At 40.3% G+C, this 18,624-nt stretch overlaps 2 protein-coding genes across 4 annotated transcripts; one reads left to right on the top strand and one right to left on the bottom strand.

Annotated features, from left to right (window-relative positions):
• Window positions 1-127: 127 nt before the first annotated feature.
• On the bottom strand, window positions 128-9,159 carry sugp1 (SURP and G patch domain containing 1). 2 transcript variants are annotated; one of them, XM_056421487.1, is made up of 14 exons: window positions 9,074-9,159; window positions 8,101-8,269; window positions 7,450-7,556; window positions 6,814-7,062; window positions 6,542-6,665; window positions 6,347-6,447; window positions 5,338-5,461; window positions 4,925-5,253; window positions 4,497-4,603; window positions 4,071-4,248; window positions 3,822-3,928; window positions 2,732-2,877; window positions 844-973; window positions 128-660 (listed from the first exon to the last, which is right to left on the bottom strand). In XM_056421487.1, exons 1-14 carry the CDS (start codon window positions 9,090-9,092, stop codon window positions 634-636), a joined length of 1,917 nt encoding a protein of 638 aa, XP_056277462.1. In that variant the 5' UTR covers window positions 9,093-9,159; the 3' UTR covers window positions 128-633. The 2 variants fall into 2 exon arrangements, with proteins under 2 accessions (XP_056277462.1, XP_056277461.1); XM_056421486.1 differs by having other exon boundaries at window positions 128-973.
• A 917-nt stretch (window positions 9,160-10,076) lies between these two features.
• On the top strand, window positions 10,077-16,459 carry LOC130197982 (E3 ubiquitin-protein ligase RNF126-like). Of its 2 annotated transcripts, none has more exons than XM_056420994.1 (9): window positions 10,077-10,225; window positions 11,327-11,385; window positions 11,519-11,543; window positions 11,634-11,872; window positions 12,265-12,333; window positions 12,432-12,501; window positions 12,921-13,014; window positions 14,925-15,040; window positions 15,328-16,459. In XM_056420994.1, exons 1-9 carry the CDS (start codon window positions 10,151-10,153, stop codon window positions 15,472-15,474), a joined length of 894 nt encoding a protein of 297 aa, XP_056276969.1. In that variant the 5' UTR covers window positions 10,077-10,150; the 3' UTR covers window positions 15,475-16,459. The 2 variants fall into 2 exon arrangements, with proteins under 2 accessions (XP_056276969.1, XP_056276968.1); XM_056420993.1 differs by having other exon boundaries at window positions 10,078-10,225; window positions 11,483-11,543.
• Window positions 16,460-18,624: the final 2,165 nt, after the last annotated feature.

Raw genomic sequence — 18,624 nt, 5'->3', positions numbered from 1 at the left:
CATGATTAGATAGATACCTGCAGTTAGCACACCATGAACTTAAGGCGAGTTCGCCATTCAATACTAGCTCATAAATATTTCCTAATAAACACAAGTACAGTAGTTACATATATGCGACACGTCCACATTTCAGTCAATGTCCATATTTATTGTGAACACTGAAGCATATAATGACAGGACTCAAAAATCAGTTATAGCACAGTGGGACAAACGACTCAATGCAAACATTATACAGAAGATTGTGCACGAAGACATTACTGTCAGCCTCCTGTATAGTTGAGAATGCAAAGTCAAGCTCTGAAAAGAAACAACATGGTAACAAACTGAAAAGTTAAATCATTCTGGAAGTCAGGCGACGTGAGCCTTTTTGTTTTAGTTTGTTACAGTATTACATTGAACTGGTATAAAAACAGGTGATCAGTTATTTAAAGAAACATTTTAGATTTGTTTTCCCTCACTCAAATTAAATCTAAAATGTAATGGATAATCTAACAAATGTACACACGTCAAACACATTTTAAAATGTTTGCAACATAGTCCATTTCACAGCCGAGCAGAGATGTGATAGCTGCGAAAAACAGCTTTTAAGTTATGATAAACTAGAACAACTATCAACACAAACAGTCCTCTACTTCAGTAATATGGTCTCCGCGGATTATTCTGTGGAAAGAAAAAAGAAAAAACTCAAAATTAATTAATCGGCAGCACGGTAAAAAGGAAGAACGAAGAAATTATACGTTTCTAAAGCCAAGTATAATATTAAGATGAGTATGGACATGCCATCACATTCAATGTAAAGAACACTGCAACAACAAACCGAAAACAATATGGAACAGCATTTACCAGTGGGTTGGGCCTGAAGCGGTAAGCAAGCATCATCCTCTTTCTAAAAGCGTCATACTCATCATCACTTTTCGAGAGCTCAGCTGGACGGTCAACTCCAAAACCTGCTCCGTTCACAGCAGTAGATCCCCTAGAGAGCAACAGAGAAGGGCACTCAGCATTAGTGTCTACATTCAAGCAGGTTTGGTTCCTTCAGTCCATCTAAATAAAGCAAAACCATGAAAATATATTTTTCACAGATGTCACAGTATTTCCTCTTGGCTGTGGATAAAGGTCTGCTCAGGTCTAAATGCCAAGAATGGCACACAGTCGCACAATTACACTTGCAGGGTTTTTCCTGCATAGAGAAAATTTGGGCGCACGCCTAAGCCGTTTTCCCGAACGCCTATGACAAATCCCGAGCGCCTAAGGCAAAAAAAGTCTGCGATGGAAAATAAAATAAAAAACTGTTCATCACGTGCATGTCAGTGAATATGTTCTCAATAGTATGTTTCAAGTAGGCTACAGCCGAACCCTCGTTCTGTTTTGATCAATAGTAATGGAGTTGATAAGCGTGTCTTCTTGTCTGATCAATACGCAACTGTGAGGTGCGCGAATGGACAGAGCGGCCAGCTGCTGATCACTCAACAGCCCGACGTGCACCGATCTGCTCGGCGCCGATCCATATCGGCCGATATTCCCATTATCGGTTTTGATCGGCGTTCTCAAAACGGCCGATCAAATTGGCCGATCAGATGACATAACATCTGCGAGAACTATCAGAGACGTTTCAATCGCGGCGAACCGCAACGGAGTAAATGCGCCCGGCGAGGACCGCAGAGTGAGAGGTCAGAGGGGATCCTCACGCACCGAGCGGCGTCCCCGTCCCCCGAGTTGAATCTCTGGGTCAACTCAGCCGACTCTCACATGTCTGAGCCCCTATAGACTGATGCTCACGGTAAACGCATTCCATCGGGAGCGCGCGAGGGTTTTGATAAAGTTAGCGGAAGGATTCACGTACACAACATCCGGTTTTGCAAAGTTAGCGGAAAGAACCACGTGAAACCACATCCGTTTTTCAAAATAAGATGTCGACAAATCATACACTAACATATAAAAGTAAACAATGAACTGATTTTGTATCTTTATAGATCGTTTCTGAGATTTAGCTTAAATTATGCTAACATTAAAACATTTTTACTGTACCAAGGAAGAGTTTATAAAAATAAGTCAGACTTTTGTATGTTAAAAAAAGTCCTGTATATAGATTTCCCCAAGAGTTCCAGGAAATGAATAATGCAGATGTGTTCCATACATATCTGAAATCCCCTACAATAGCAATCAAACAATTTTAATGTATCAATTAGGACATTTTTCAAAGTAAAAGTCCTAAATGTTGAAAGAAATCGGTAATTTCTTTAATGTTTGAGGTGCTTTATATATGTATTTCCTCATAGTCCTAGGCAATAATGCTACACAATAAATAGAATTCTTCAACCGACACCGTGATCGGTATTATCGGATTGGCAGATACTGATTTCAGTGATCTGCACCAAAAAACCTGATCGGTGCATCTCTAATTGTCAATCTATTAGCCTATCTATTTTAATCTAAAGTGGAAGCAAAATGATTTCCTCAAGCATTGCCTCCATTATTTCTGGCAACAACAAAAAAATTCATAGATGTCTGCTAATTACGGTGACATGACAACACACACACATTTTTTTGGGGAGCACCGAAGACCCATTTTGACCCAGGAAAAACCCTGCACTTGTGAAATTGTAAGAAATGCGTATATATGAAAAAATGTCAAAGTAAAACCAAAAAACAATAGTCAGTGGAAATAATAATTCAACTGTTCAGTTGAATTAAAGAAATACAATGAGAGGAAGTTGTAATGAATGCTCACTTGTGGACGGGAGCCTTGATGCCCTGCCCGTCACTGCCCAGGCCTTCACCTTCCTTCCAGCCCATCTTCATAAGCATTCGGAAACCAAGATTCTCCACCGTCAACTTAAACTCTTTGTATTCTGTGTAGTCGGGGTCGCGGCCCTCCTGCAAGTCAAGAAGATGAAAAGTGTTCATTCATGCACTTTAAGTGCTGCACCATTTCACTGTGTCCAATATCATTTAGTTGTTTTCTAAAATGAAGAAGGAAGAACGGGAGATTAATTCATTCAGCGCAGGTGGTGAGTCAGGCGAGTCCAGATATTCTATTATTTATTTGGTTTAACTGGAAATGAATGAGCACTGTCCCCACATGACTCTGCACCGTTGGTTATCGCGAAATACAACCTGCAAAAAACTTTATTTTAATTTGCCATTACACAAAAAAGTATGCCGCGTGGTATTTAAAAGTTACATCATGGATGTTATACGACTATTGACTCTCAAAAAACGTTTTATGACTCTTGCAGTGAATAATTGGCATTTTGGCATACTCTGATAATAAAAAGAAGTTTGTTTTTAATAAGTCCCAAACAAAGTTAAACAGACTTCTGGCAATTAGAGTGTCCTCCTGTGAATCCCTGAGGAAGATCGAAAGTTATGAGCAGGAGAAAGGGACGTCTAGGTGGCTCTGCTGGCTGTTGCCACTGTGCCTCTGACCTGGATAAGCTGCTTGAAAACAGAGGCATGGATGGATGATTACAATCCTGTTTACAGACATTTCAAATTGACCCTGGCCCTACTAAATTGTGTGTGGCCTTCTTGTGGAGAAACAGATAAAGTACACATCAAACTAGTTTGAAGTACTCGGAAGAGATCCTGCAAAGAATGGACGCATTTCTTATTTTATGTGTACAAAGCCCACCTTGTAAAAATCACACATTCAGAGCATTTAATGACCTGTGGGATGTCTAAAAAGCAATAATTGACAATAGCTTCCTCCTTCTGACTGAAAAGAAGTCATCTTATCACCTTATCCCTTAAACTGAAGTTAAGGGATAAGGGGAATCATCGATCCTTCCCTATTAGACTCGGGACCGAGTCAAACAAACCTTGAGTGCCTTGAAGGTCTCCATGAACTTATCCAGCTCCTCTGGGGGCAGGAAGTCACCAATAAAATGTTTCCCTTTCCCCATATCTGTCAGAGATTCGGCCCACTCTGGAAAAGAACAGACAAGAAGTTGTTGTTATTAGCAGCAACAGCTGGGCACTTGAACCGTACAAGAACTTATTACCAAGCTCTGGCAGCTGCTAGCATTGCAGAAGCAAGACCAGTTTTCCGTGCTGATGGTCAACCTTACCGCGAGTCTTCTCCATTTCCATATGTCGAAGTCGATGCTCCCAGGTGCCTGCCATTTGGTCCACTTCTTCATCACTGTCATATTCATGTTGGTGGTCTCTAATGGCCTTCTCCCACATCACCTGCATCTCTGCCATCGCACGCTTGTGCTTCATGATCATGTCATACATCTCTTGCATCTACAGATAGTGCGAGAAAACATTACGTGCACGCAAACACACACACACACGTTAGAAGTTCAAGCCGGGTCATCAAAGTACATTTTGACTACTCTGAAAAAATTATTATGATTTAATAAAAAAAAAGACAAAGAGCAAATAAAAGATTCTTGGGATGGGTGGACCTTAAGTATTGTTAAAAATACAGGGGTGCACTTTTCACTGAATACATATATACATACACACATGTTAAATTGGCACTTTCATACCTCTTGCTGTTCTTTAATTTGTTTCTTCTGATCCTCAGAGAGCTCCGTTACTCCTACCAGACCAAGAGGCTTCCCCTTTTTGTAACCAAGATTTTTCAGATCCTCGACTGAAACAAATGTTACAACAGACTTTTATATATATATATATATATATTCACAATTTATCATTGGATCAGCTGATAGCCAATATAGCTAATTAATGTGATTTCATCTTTCTTTGTGGCATTTTATCAATACGCATCATGATTGCAGTACCAATATCGTGACTATAACTACATCTTCATATAGGGGTTGTAAAAGAATAGACAATGGACTCAGCTGTAACAACATATTGACCTTCCACCAAGTTTGGGTTTTATGTTAATTACTTTAATTCCTCAAAAGAACAGAAAGTGTCAACACACATGTAAAAAAACAAGTTCACGTACCAGAGAGACACGGTGTGTTGGGCTCTGGAACATGAATCTCCAGAGGGACAATGATGGGAGGAATGTGCAACTCGACTTTGTCATCCACAGACCCCCATCTACTCTTTCTCTTCCGTTTGACAGGCGGTGTGTCACCGCTTTGAATGTGGACTAGAGAAGCAGGGTTCAGTGGTGGGGAGACTTCTGGTAATGGTGCAGCAGCTGGTTGCCGAAGGTCTGTCCAGGATTTGGCTGCTAGAGGTGAGGCGCTCTGGGAGGCTGCGGCCCGATACTCCTGTACTTTCTCTTTGTAGTAGCGATGGGCTGGACTTTGGAGGTCATATAAAAAACTGAAGGGGAGGGAGTAGATAATTTATTTAAAACCAGGCTTTAATAGTGTAAACAAACAGAGTGAAACACTTACAATGACTGACCTGAAGGCAGGGTTGTCTCGGTTACGCTCAGATGCAATGGCTTCCACCTCAGGGCCACTCTCGGCCACAAACCTGGCCAGCTTCTCGGCCATCTGCTGGGTTTCCGCGTCCACTGGGGGGGAGACTTTAAGCAGTCTATCAGTACTGGGACTCAATTCAAACTCTACTACTGTACCGTGCTCAACTGGCTCTCACACACCACCAGTCTAGAGCTAATAGGGGATAAGAAGAGGAAGGAGGGAGGAGGAGCAAGGGGGACAGGGGTGGTGAATGGGGAACTGCATGGATGCGAGGCTTTTACTGTCACACATTTAGACCATAGAGGCTCCACCATAAACACTCTGTGTACACTGTGAAACTTCTATCTGCATGTACAATGTTGTACACACTTAAAGACAATAATTTGAAGACATTTTCTAAATAGGATTCAATTAGACACAACATAGGGGAAAGCAATATGAATATTTATAGTACATTTGACAATTTACTGTGTAGTACTCCATTTTCAGCTTTCAGAAGACCAATTCAAAAACAAATGTGGTTTATTTAAAAAAACAGCCGAATAAGAGACAAACTTAAGAAGCCGTGACCTATACGCACAGCCTAAAATAAGAAGCAGTTTGATGGTGAACGTAAAATAATTATACACCTATGCAGTATGAAAGTCTCCAGTGAACAGGACATGTTTCATTGGTCCGGCTGCGTTACGTCAGCAGTAAATCATATATTAAAGTTCATCTTAACTGTTCAGTAGCTGGGGAAATCTATTACAGTAATTATGCATGAAACCATCTAATGTTCCTAATGCACTTCCATTGACTTGGAAGTGGATGCAGACACATAAATGTAGGCTCGCGTAACACATCATAATGTTGATGAAGTAATTTTGTGAAAACTGGGAATGAAACTGACAATTCTACATTCACATTGTGGGCCACCCCTTTTGCAATTGCGTTTGAGTTTTTCTGGGTGGAAAGACAACAGAAACAAAACACAGAGGTAATCTTACCATTATCTGACGTATGCTGAGGTCTTAGCAAATCCTTTCTCAAAACGGCAACTCTGTTTTTGAAGTAGAGATACTCCATGCTGCTCTTATCGTATAAAAATCTGAAAGGCAACAAAAACATATGGAATGAGATTAGATTGAAAATACCGTGAAAGTAAATACATCTGGATGAGCTAAATTTTCCTTTATACTTACGAGAAAACAGGATTGTCTTTGTAGTCCTCCTGGGCTTTTCTCTCCAGCTCAGCTCCTCCTTCCGCCACAAAAGAGGCCATCTTGTCGATAATGAGTCTGATGTCTGAATCCCCTGGGGGAGAGACTTTAAGCAGGCTATGAGTACATTTACTCCAAGGGCACCGAGGACAAAATGCCAATCACAAGGCACCGGAGTATGCAAAAGATGCACTGAAATATCAGAGCCATGGAGATGTCCAGAGATACACTGGAAAATACTGGCCCTGAATTACCTTTCATCTCTAAGAATCTGGAGTAATCAGTCTCTTCTTCCTCATCTTCTTCATCTGGAGAACAAAAGACGCTCGGCCTCTGGCAGAGAACAGGATTCTTCTTGGATTGCGTGTAGTTCTTGAACTGACTAAGCATGCTACTGACCCCAAGGCCAGGCCGCTTGCCAACAAGAATGCTCTTTTTCTGCGGCGCATTTCCTTCTGGAGGTGAAGTCGAAGCTGTGGGTGTTTTGGCATCAGTGGTGGAACCTGAAAGAGGATGAAACAGGACACACTATGTTGTTAAATAGTTTACGCCTTAAGCGGTATTATTCTTTCTGCTCTCGGTGGTATGTTTTTTTTTTTAACAAGAACATTTGTTGGGTAACCACACAAGTAAGATTTGTAGGGTAACATTCATGGTCCCTATTCTAAACTAGTTATCTTAGGCCAGAATGCCCTCTTTAAAAACCTCTACCTCCCATAAACTGTACAGCTTTTAAGGACTTATCGTAGCCAAAACCACAAGGCTATTATTCAGTGTTCCACTTCCTGTGTTAAATGTCACGATACAGCATGACAGTGATACTCTACTTGTGACAAGGACAACAACATGACTGTTATTGTTATGTTCACTGTGCAGATCAACGTACTAACCAGAAACATTGGTGGGTTTGTCCTTCTGCATCCTTATGAACTGCTGTAAGAAGCTTCCGTCATTCACAAACTTGTTGTTTGAAGAAAGTCCATGAAAACTGGTTAAACTATTGGGATCAGAAAGAATGAAATATGTTTCAACATTTGTTGTTAGAATTAAAAAGGTCCATGTTGGAGTCGAAGAAGACACATTCACACATAACGATACTGACCAACAGGACCTTTCTAAAATACTTAACCCTTGTGTTGCCTTAGGGTCATTTTGACCCGAATCAATATTACACCCTCCCCCCGCTTTAGGATTAATTTGACCCCATTCAATGTTTAATGTCGGTGTTCTTTCGGTAGTCAACAAACAAACATAAAGTGTCTCACACTTAAACTTGGAAAACAATATTAATTCTAATAATTTTCTGGAGGTTTTAATTGCTGGCGTCAAATTGAACCCAAAGGGTAAAATATGTTAGTAAATATAAAGGTAACAGGAGGGTGAAACATTGAATCGGGTCAAAATGACCCAAAGGCGGGGGGAGGGTGTAATATTGATTCGGGTCAAAATGACCCTAAGGCAACACAAGGGTTAAACAATACACACATGTTGAATGTTTACATGTCTGTTTCATATGAGCCTTTCCATCAGTCTACTGATACCTTGGAGGCAGTGGTTTGCTCGGGGTCTGTACATTCACTTTGGCTTGCTCTGCCATTCTGGCCTCAATCTCCTTCTTCTTCTGAGCTATCAGCGTTTCTTGCCGGAGGATATTCAAGTTCATCTTGCTTTTCGGTATCTGGACGGGCTTCGACTTCCATACCCCTCGCCCTAAAAACAAGATTAAGGGGGAAATACAATATATCAACACAATAAGTACGTAATGCAGCTGAGGAGCTGGCAGTTGAGTTCGCAAAAGTAAAATGACATTTTCTGATACGCTGCCTTAATTAGGTCTCAAGGTTAATTTATTGTCAATCCAGCTGGAGTTTATTTATAATACACATAATATAATTTAAAAAATGAAAAATAATATGGTGTAGTAAATTTGAGTTAATGTTCTATTACATTGTTGGATTCTACGAAGGTTTAACTTCTTGAAAGCAGATATACACAGCTACGTGTGTGTGTGTGTGTGTGTGTGTGTGTGTGTGTGTCTATATACAGTAAATAGACAGTAGCTATATAGACACACACACACACACACACACACACACACACACACACACACACACACACACATATATATATATAGCTTTATATTTATATAACATTCTAACTTTGTATCGCAGACTTGCATATAAGAAAGCTTCATTTTTAAAAGCCGTTAAGAACTGTGGGGTAAAGCGTAATCTGTGTCATTCATTTCGGATATTAACGTTACCATATGCAGAACTCGGTGAACGTTATTTGTTAAGTGACGTAACTACTATACATTGTCTTATTTATGCCCTCATCTTGTTATATTCCCCGACAGCTAGCTAACAGTGTGCTATTGAGCCCCTACGGCCACAGAGGCTGGAGAGTTCACACGAACAGCTAACAGCTAACCGGGCTAATTTACGGGGTTCACACACAGCAGCTGGCTACATATTTAGTGATATCATCACAGTCAAAGCCACAGGAAAGGTTTACCTGGATCGCTGTGCTCCATGGTCGCCGCAGGAGGATAAATCTATTTAGAAAACGATGCTCTCGGACTACAATAAGGCCAATCGCTGCTACCGAATTATTTGTAAATTAAGTCTACGAACAAACACAGGAATCGGACTTCCGGTCGTGGTATTTTTCAGAATAAAGTCACCGCAACTTCGCAAATGTATGGGCTACATCGGAATACCCAATCAGAGGTCAAGACGCACAGATACAGGTCAGAGGCAGAGAAATCAGTCTCAATCTGATGCTCGTAGCTCCACCACTATATCGGCTGACATGGGTTTGTGTGTGTGTGTGTGTGTGTGTGTGTGTGTGTGTGTGTGTGTGTGTGTGTGTGTCTTTGTTATGAAATACATGTTGAGCTCTGTGTCCTTTGGTAGGCACACAGAAGTTAAAAAAGAGAATAGGCCTCACAGTTAATCTCAGTTCCCCTTGATGCTGCACCCAAACTAGGTAGCCTACACTTGTATAATGTTATTTAATCTAGTACATAGCCCTTATAGTAAATATATCATGTATTCTGAGTTATTATACATTCTCAACATACTCATATTTGGATCACATTCTGCACAAACCCAAATGTGTGCACTGTATTCTCAAGATATGCATGGATATCTGAAAATGAGGGATGGGATGAGAATATAATAAATAATTGTATTATACATCAATTTGTCCTCTCAGCATAATATCTGTAGGCTGACATTCATACAATTATGATTTAAAAAAGGAATTTTATGTAAATCAAACATGTTATGTCACATAATAAGTGATGATTGAATATAATTTCCCATGTTGTGTATATGTATATTACATGTGTGTAGCATGGAGGGCCTACAAAGTCATTTTGATGTTAAATAAATTAACCCTGTCTGTAAACTGTAACGTTTAACTTCATCGCTTTAATTTGAAAGTGAATATATAACCGGAAGTCTTCTTCTTGATATTGTTTCCCACTTGCCTTCGCGTTGGCGCGTGTCTCTCCCGTTGCTAAAGTCATGCTGTATTGTCCCTTGTTGCTTTCCGTACGCGTTGTAGGAACTGGTCTCCTGCTTAGAAATGGCTGAAGCTCCCCCGCGGCCCGGCCGGTTTTTCTGTCACCGGTGTTCAGCAGAGATTAGTCCGCGTTTACCGGTAAGGACCTGAGAGAGATATGTGTCTTTTAGAAGAATGAAGGGTGTGTTTTTATGTGTGTATCAGTGGCTTACACATCGTCACGTCGACCCACGGCTGCTGTACAGCTAACGTTACGCCACTTAGCCAGCTACAAAGCGGTCCAGAGGGACGGACACACCGGAGGAATTGAGTTGGTTTCTAAACGAGACTTTTTGAGGCGTAAGGCACCTTTGTGATTTGAAGACTAACAATCGGCTAATATAAAAACGCTCAATGTACATGTATTGTCCACAAGGCTTGCCGGTATTGTGTTCACACGGCAGAGAGCAGGAGCAGTCCGTGTTGCTGTGGTTTTAAGGGTGCACTTGCCTGCCACAGCAGTCTGCTGGGGGCCATACAATGGAAGCTTCTTGAATGTTACAGTCACGGTTACTTTATAGACAGGCAGCCATCTGCTTACCTGCGTTACACGTGTTACAGCTTTCCGTGGCCCGGGAGAGTATGTTGCCTCATTGGATGAGCTCTCAATGTGTCACAGCATGCACAGGTAAAATGTGCTAAACATCGAGATGATATTGATTACATGAATGCTTCACAGCAACATTGGGTTAGTCTGCACTTCATAAAGATGTTTATAGGAAAGTATATATTTTACAATGCATACTGGGTGATAGGGACAAGTGCACCTTGCTAAAACCAATGCAGTCTAAACGAGCCTTGCAATAAATCCAACTGTATGGACTGTTATAATATTCGTTTTTTGTTTTAAGTGTCTACGGTAAGTTTAGAGGCAACTGTTTTGTCATGCCGTTGTATTGTTCTAATGAGACGATTCTTTCTTTGTCCCCCCAAATGTCAGTGCTGGTCGATTACATATTAATATTTCTCTGAATAACGCAATAAAACTATTTAAAAGCGGCATGTAGCCTCCAAAATGACTGTTGAATCGCCACCTTTTTAATACTCTAAAGTTAAACCACTTTTATAACGCTCATAACGGTAGCATTTTCCCTGAGCTGTTGAATTGGAGTGTATTAATTTGAGCTATGTGTACATAATAAACATAACTGTATATGTTATGGTGGAGAGTAGATATTCACATTTGTATTTTCACTGTAGGACTACACCTGTCCACGCTGTGATTCCGGTTTTATTGAGGAACTGGCTGTGGAACGAAGGTATTGAGTATTATTCCTCTTTTTCCCCCTCATGAATTTGATTATGTGCATTTCTAAGTCTTAACTTTTCACTTTCTTAACCACTGTATTTGTGCAGTACTGAAACTGGTTCTGTATCCACGTCTTCCACCAGTGATCCTAACCGCCCAGCCTTTGAGGTCAGTGTTATTGGTTGAATCTGTTAGTCCAGGATACATTTGGCACCCTTCAGCACCATGAGTTGACATTGCTTCTGTCTTTCCCACTAGAACATGGATCACCAACACTTGTTAACATTTCCCTCTGGGTATGGTCCGTTTGCTCTTGGGATTTTTGATGAAAACTTTGACCTTCGAACGCGGCTTCCCACAGAAGACAACCGCGAGACAGAAAACAGGAGAGAGAGGGAAATGGCGTCACGACAACGATACAGTGCGCGGCAACCCCGGGGTCGACATGTTCCTCGACGACCGGGTATGCGCCATGAAGGAGTGCCCACATTAGAAGGGTGAGACATTTTCAGCAGTGTGTGAAGCTTGTTGTTCGACACAAGAGGATGCTGGTAAACTATGTATTGCTTTTGTCTAGTTATACATTCTTCACATGTTATGGTAAACCCTTCAATAATGTTATTTTGAGATATATTTCAATATAATTGTTGCTTTACTAAAGGGACCTGATATGCTTATTATTACAAGCATATTATCTCAAAAGTATCGAAGTAATTATCAAAATATCAAATATTACCAAGTTGACAACAAGGAGACACTATTCCTGTAAATACCAAACAGCAGACATTCAGTGTTACTATTTGTATTGAGTATTAATATGTATGAGCATAAAACTATTCATATTTAATGACATTTCTAATTATTTTTTCTTTTCCTTTTCCGGATGCAGAATTATCCAGCAGTTAGTAAATGGAATTATAGCACCTACAGCCATGCCAAATATCGGGATGGGACCATGGTAAATATAAGGAACTATGATGCATGTTTGTGTACTTGTGTCATATCACCAAGTAAAAGTTATACATGTTTTTTGTTGACTACCTTGTTGTCATGCAGGGGTATGCTGCATTCCAATCCAATGGACTACGCTTGGGGTGCCAATGGTCTTGATGCTATCATTACACAGGTATATAAAGTGTTCTCTTTACATTACAGGGGTGCATATCAATTAGGCGGCTACATTGTCCCAGTAACCTTTTATATAGAGCTACGGGAATTGTGCTATTTATAATATCATAATAAATAATTCAAAATATTGTAATTATACCATACATAAATAATGTACTGTATATTTGTTTTAAGCAATATAATGACACCAGGACCCAATGTCCTAAAAGTGTTTTCTACATTTACATCTACAACAGGATGGTACCCTGTTGGCACTAAACAGATAGCTCTAAAACTTTGTGAAGAATCATCTATTAAATCAAACATGTAGAGATATTAGAAGTGAATATCTGAAAGTTGTAATTTACCGAACAGCCTTGTTGTGCTGCAGATGATCCCACAGCCATTGATTGGGGTTGTGTTCTTTTCCACTTGTAGTTATTGAACCAGTTTGAAAACACGGGTCCACCTCCTGCAGACCGGGAAAGGATTAAGTGTTTACCCACCGTTACCATTACAGAAGAACATGTGGGTAAGTCCACGTCACTCTCTTGGGCCCTCTTCAGTACGTCGGTTCACACCGGGCATGAGAATGGGTCTTTTGTATCCACTCGTCATCGGAAAGTGTCCCACTCTGCAAGAAAATAAAGACTTAGATCATTTCCGATTGCGAAGTCCAAATGCGTTGTTGTTTTTACCAGACGGGACGCAGCAATGCTATACCTAGAGCTCCGGGAAATTAAACAAAGAGGAAATAAAAACAATAAAGATCGGGTTTATACTTTGTCATGACTGAAGCAGACCAAATCACAGAAGAGATTAGACTTTCCCCTAATATATCTCTAACCATTACATTACATGTCATTTGGCTTTATCCAATCCAAAGCGTAGTACTGTATTATTTCATCACTGTAGACGCAGCTACAGGAGCAACTCAGGGTTAAGTGTCTTGCTCAAGGACACATCGACTAGGGTGGGGATTGAACCTCCAACCCCCTGATTGAAAGACGGACCTGCTACCCACTCAACCATAGTCGCTCCCGACCATCCTCCATCTCTATCCATTTAGCTCGTTGTTGTTGCCTGTTGCACTTTGAAATGGCGTCTTTGGCGTGCAAATCACTGCGTACTTCTGCTTAAGCAGAGGCTGTCTGTTGAGTAGCGTCCTTCACGGAGACCCACGGAAACACAGCTCTAAGTATCACCTGACATTAGAATGTGTCTCCACATGCGTCTAGAGTACTTCCCTTTGTTGTTTTTAACCGCTGGGAGATGACAGTAGGCTTGTTATATACTACAGATTAGTGAAATAACTTTTATCAACCTACTAATGCCTACACGGTTTGTTTTTACCGGCGGTCCTGAGGGATTTGCATATAAAAACCCACACATCACTAAAATGCCATTTAGCGACATAACTATATACGCTATTTTGTCAAGTTTCCATTTAACCCTTGTGTTGCCTTAGGGTCATTTTGACCCGAATCAATATTACACCCTCCCCCCGCCTTTGGGTCATTTTGACCCGATTCAATGTTTCACCCTCCTGTTACCTTTATATTTACTAACATATTTTACCCTTTGGGTTCAATTTGACGCCAGCAATTAAAACCTCCAGAAAATTATTAGAATTAATATTGTTTTCCAAGTTTAAGTGTGAGGCACTTTATGTTTGTTTGTTGACTACCGAAAGAACACCGACATTAAACATTGAATGGGGTCAAATTAATCCTAAAGCGGGGGGAGGGTGTAATATTGATTCGGGTCAAAATGACCCTAAGGCAACACAAGGGTTAAGTAGGCGGTCCTTCAATGGGACTCAGGATACATGCTGCTAAAATAATGAGGCTATCTGTGTCTCTGACCACCTCCAGATGGAGGCAGCGATCAGACCTCAATGTGTCCTCAAGGCGTTGTGACTGCAGTCCCACCTGCCCTTAAAGCTGTGCGTCCTGCATGATGTGAACCAGACCTGTCATGACAGCCACTCATTGTCTCTACGCTGCATCAGACGCAGCTTTGAGACCATCTGTCACAACGGAACAGAAAAGTTCTCCTTTTTGATCTGTTATTTTTTTTCTTTGTTTTTTGGACTGAACGATTCATGTCACGACAACCTTCTTAGCAAGTCACACACACATATGAAGTCTTTACATGGCCCTGTAAGCCAATCCGATAACAGTATTGTATCTATTATGAGAAGACCGCTGACAATAATCACCCTCAGAAAATGTTGTCCTATCCTCACAGACTCATGCCGATTCCTGCATTAGATTCCTGCGTATTCTTTTTAGGGAAAGTGAAGGGCTAAAACATACTCTTCCTCTTTGTAACACTTTCTAACTCAAATAAATAGAATTGGTGTGATCCCTGTTTTCATTCCAGCTGATGTATGTTCCCGAGGTTCTCTGACACACTGTATGTTGTTTTCTGTTTGTGCAGGTGCTGGTTTAGAGTGTCCTGTGTGCAAAGAAGACTACAGCGTCGAGGAGAGTGTTAGACAACTGCCATGCAATCACTTGTTTCACCATGACTGTATAGTACCGTGGCTGGAACAGGTGTGTATATCTAATATCTACAGTATTGGGGATGTCCCAAACAGATCTGCAGGATTAATATCAGACACTGATCATGGTATTTGATTGGTATCAACAGCAGACAGTTATATGGCTGTATAAAGTCGGCTCATTTGTTTTTTTTAACACATTGTGCAAACCTGTGAAAACATGTGCTGAGCAAGTGAACTGCAAAACGACATAAACAAACAGCCGGTTTGTGTCCCACCAGTCGTGTGTATTTAAATACTTTTGTTGACACAAGTCTCATTTGTCCTTGTGTCCGACAGCACGATACATGTCCTGTGTGCAGGAAGAGTCTGAGTGGACAGAACACCGCCACAGACCCACCAGGGTTATCAGGAATGCACTTCTCGTCCTCGTCCTCTTCCTCCCCCAGCTCACCTAGCAATGAGAATGCTGCCAGAAACTCATAGATGTTCACTGCCAGCGTCGCCTCGCGTCTACGAACCTCACAACATGCGACAAACGAGAACCAACGCCTCCGAGCTGAGACCGGGACGGCAGTCGGTCTCAGTTCTAGAGGACGATATGAGTCGAGTTGAACTCTGAATCTGTTGCAGGTTTTAAGTCGTCATTTCCCCCTCTGTGCTGAACGGACACCGGGTCCAGCTCCTGCTGCTATGGTTGCAGAGTGTGTGAGGAGGTGGGACTGGTCAGTATTTAAAGAGGATCCAGAAAGGCTGCAAAGAACAACAATGGAAGAGGCATTGTGACTGGACTGCTTTTTGATGGAGACGTGTTTGCCACAAGGCTGAGGCCCATTTTATATTTAAATAACAGAATGCTCATTTTCTTCTTTTTTTTAACATAACCTGTGATGGTGCAGTCCATAGACGTGTAGATAGATAATTCATTTTGAATGATCAGCCTCTCCACAGCTGGTGGATCAAACTAAAACCTCGTGGAAAGGAGACTGAGTGTGTTCTTCTGATTTGTATTTATTTGAACTTTTTTTTCTTTTTTCTGGCACAAAACTATCATGTTGAGAAAGTGAATTTGGGTAAATTGCTGAACCAACAAAACAAGACCATATCTTTTCCATACCAAAAAAAAAGTCTTTTGGACTTGTTGTTTTAATTAGATCCTCTTAATTAGAGATTGATCCAGTAAATGTGCATCTGGACCGGTAAAGATCATCACAGCTCAACTGTTCCTGAAATGACAAACATCACAACTCACAATGAACATTGTAACAGAAGAGAAACAGCATGGGAATATCGTACCTCTATGAAACTGGCCAAGTGTTTATTTTATTTACTGATTTTTCGTACAGTTGCAATAAAGTGCTAAAACAAACATCTGAAGTTCTTGCTGATGAACAATTTCTAAAATGTATATTTCTGTTTTGTTTAATTTGGCACATTTTCTATGAGTATAAAACAAGCCACTTGAAATGTATTTTTATTGTTTATTGCCTTATAACATTGTATAAAAGTAGATTTTATGTGGCTCTTTAGACACTGATCAACAGAAAAATACCCATCAAATTGGTGAAAGCAGATGGTTAGAGACATCTTAATTACAAGAAATTGAATATGAAATACTTGTTTGTATTCACTCCTTTTTAAGGACACACCTAAATCACTAAAGCAGTCAATGGATCCTTTTAATTGCAGATATTTGGACTAAAGTCTAGAAAATGTATTTGTTGACTTGTTTTTGTGAGGGTATGTCTTTTATTATTTTCCTTTTTAAATGTGTGTTACAATGATAATAATACTGTGATTTCCATATCAATGAAATTAAATTTAAGTACATTTCAAAGTCACAAAAATCATGACAACTTCAACAGGGGGTGAATACTTGTTTGAGGCTGTGGTGACTAAACTCAACTATTGTTGATCAACTAACTTGCACCAGGAATTTCTTTTCAGCAACATTTTAAGAACAGGTGCATATGAGTCACCAGACCAGAGGTTTTCATATTCAAATAAGTATGAATAAATGATTACATCTTCCAGAAGTTACCAAAGCAAATATAAAAAACGTTGTATTTATTTTAATAACTTATTTTCGACAGAACGAAGGCTTTGGTTGAGAGCTGACTTGAAACGAGACTCAGTTAACCTGTGATCTACTTTGACTAGCCCAGAACATTTACGGTACTGTCAACAGCCCTTTAGATAAAGATCAAAGATCCTATACATATATATTTGTATGTGTATATATATATATATGTGAATATATATTTCGATGTATATATTTGTATATATTCTATATATATATATGTATATATTCTATATATATATTTGTATATATAGGTAAGACGTGCAGGAGGAAAGATCTACACTAGTTTGGATATAGGGATGATGTGGAAAAGAAGGACAAAGAAAATAGGCCAACTCAGTATTTATTTCTCAAGTGACAACTCACTCCTTTATGGTCTATATCTGAAATATGTTTGGATAAGGTTTTGCAGCTTTCTATCTTTTGTCCAAAGATGCTTTCAGACTATTTTATACTTGTGTAATCCCCTTCAACTGAGATTCTGGTATACATTTAATTACTTCTATATGACATCCGCAGCCACCTGCTTTTATTCTCACACGTTCCGAGCACCACAGTCTGTCAGTGTGTGTGCTCATGAATACCTCTGCTGCACTTGTTGACCTTTGCAACAGGTGGTATACCTGCAAAGATTATGCAGTAGCTAACAGAGCTGACATGAATAGCCAATTGATTTATCTCTGTGCTCCTTTTGGTATTTTCCATACTCGCATTCGCCAAGAATTCTCAGTATTTAAAAAAACTATACAAATAGCTGTTGCCTGAATTGTGTAGTTTCAATGCACACAAAGCCCATTATATACACACGCCATCTGAGCCCCTAAAGTAAACTAACAAAACCAGACTCCAAGGAGATAAAAAACATGTACCATGTGAGAGGTACTTTGTTCCCTGAGGGCATGGACCCAGCCACCTTTGAGGTGACATGTTGCACAATAACTACGTTTTTGTAAATGCATTGTCCTTCACCGAGTACCTGTTCCTGTGTCTGACCACAACATTTGACATTTGTGTTCGTCACATAACAATGAACATTTGTCTTTCACCTTCTGTGACACCCTCGAGTGGCCGCTAGGGTTCACTAAACACCAACTGTGAGCAGTTCAGTGAGGTTGTCATTGAACGCACCTTCTAAAACATATGACATCATCTGAGTTTTCATTAACACGTGGTAATTCAACTTTTGATGCCATTATACCGTGACTGACAACATGTTTAGCATCTATGTTTAATGTGAGTATTTGAATAAAGCTTCTTAAGGCGAATCAAGCTTCAGGTCGTGGCTGCGAGGCCGGAAGCACCTTGAAATTAATTAGCAGCCGCATATGGGCTGATTTAATTCAATGGTATTTGACACGCAGTTAGTCCCCAGTTAGTGTGATGCTTGAGCATCTTTGACACAATGACAGGTGAAAGAAAAACCTCAGTAGTTTGCAAATAAGTCACGTCCACCCCTCACATATCCCTCTCTCCTTTCTCTCTTCCCCTCTCTTTGTCTCCTCTCCATCTCCTCTCTACTTGTGATTGGTTTTCTCCTAAACATAATTGTAGGCAAA

The sequence above is a fragment of the Pseudoliparis swirei genome, chromosome 8 (assembly GCF_029220125.1).
Source record: "Pseudoliparis swirei isolate HS2019 ecotype Mariana Trench chromosome 8, NWPU_hadal_v1, whole genome shotgun sequence".
NCBI lineage: Eukaryota > Metazoa > Chordata > Actinopteri > Perciformes > Liparidae > Pseudoliparis > Pseudoliparis swirei.
Note: the sequence above shows the minus strand (reverse complement) of the source record. Positions and strands in the feature narration are given on the sequence as shown.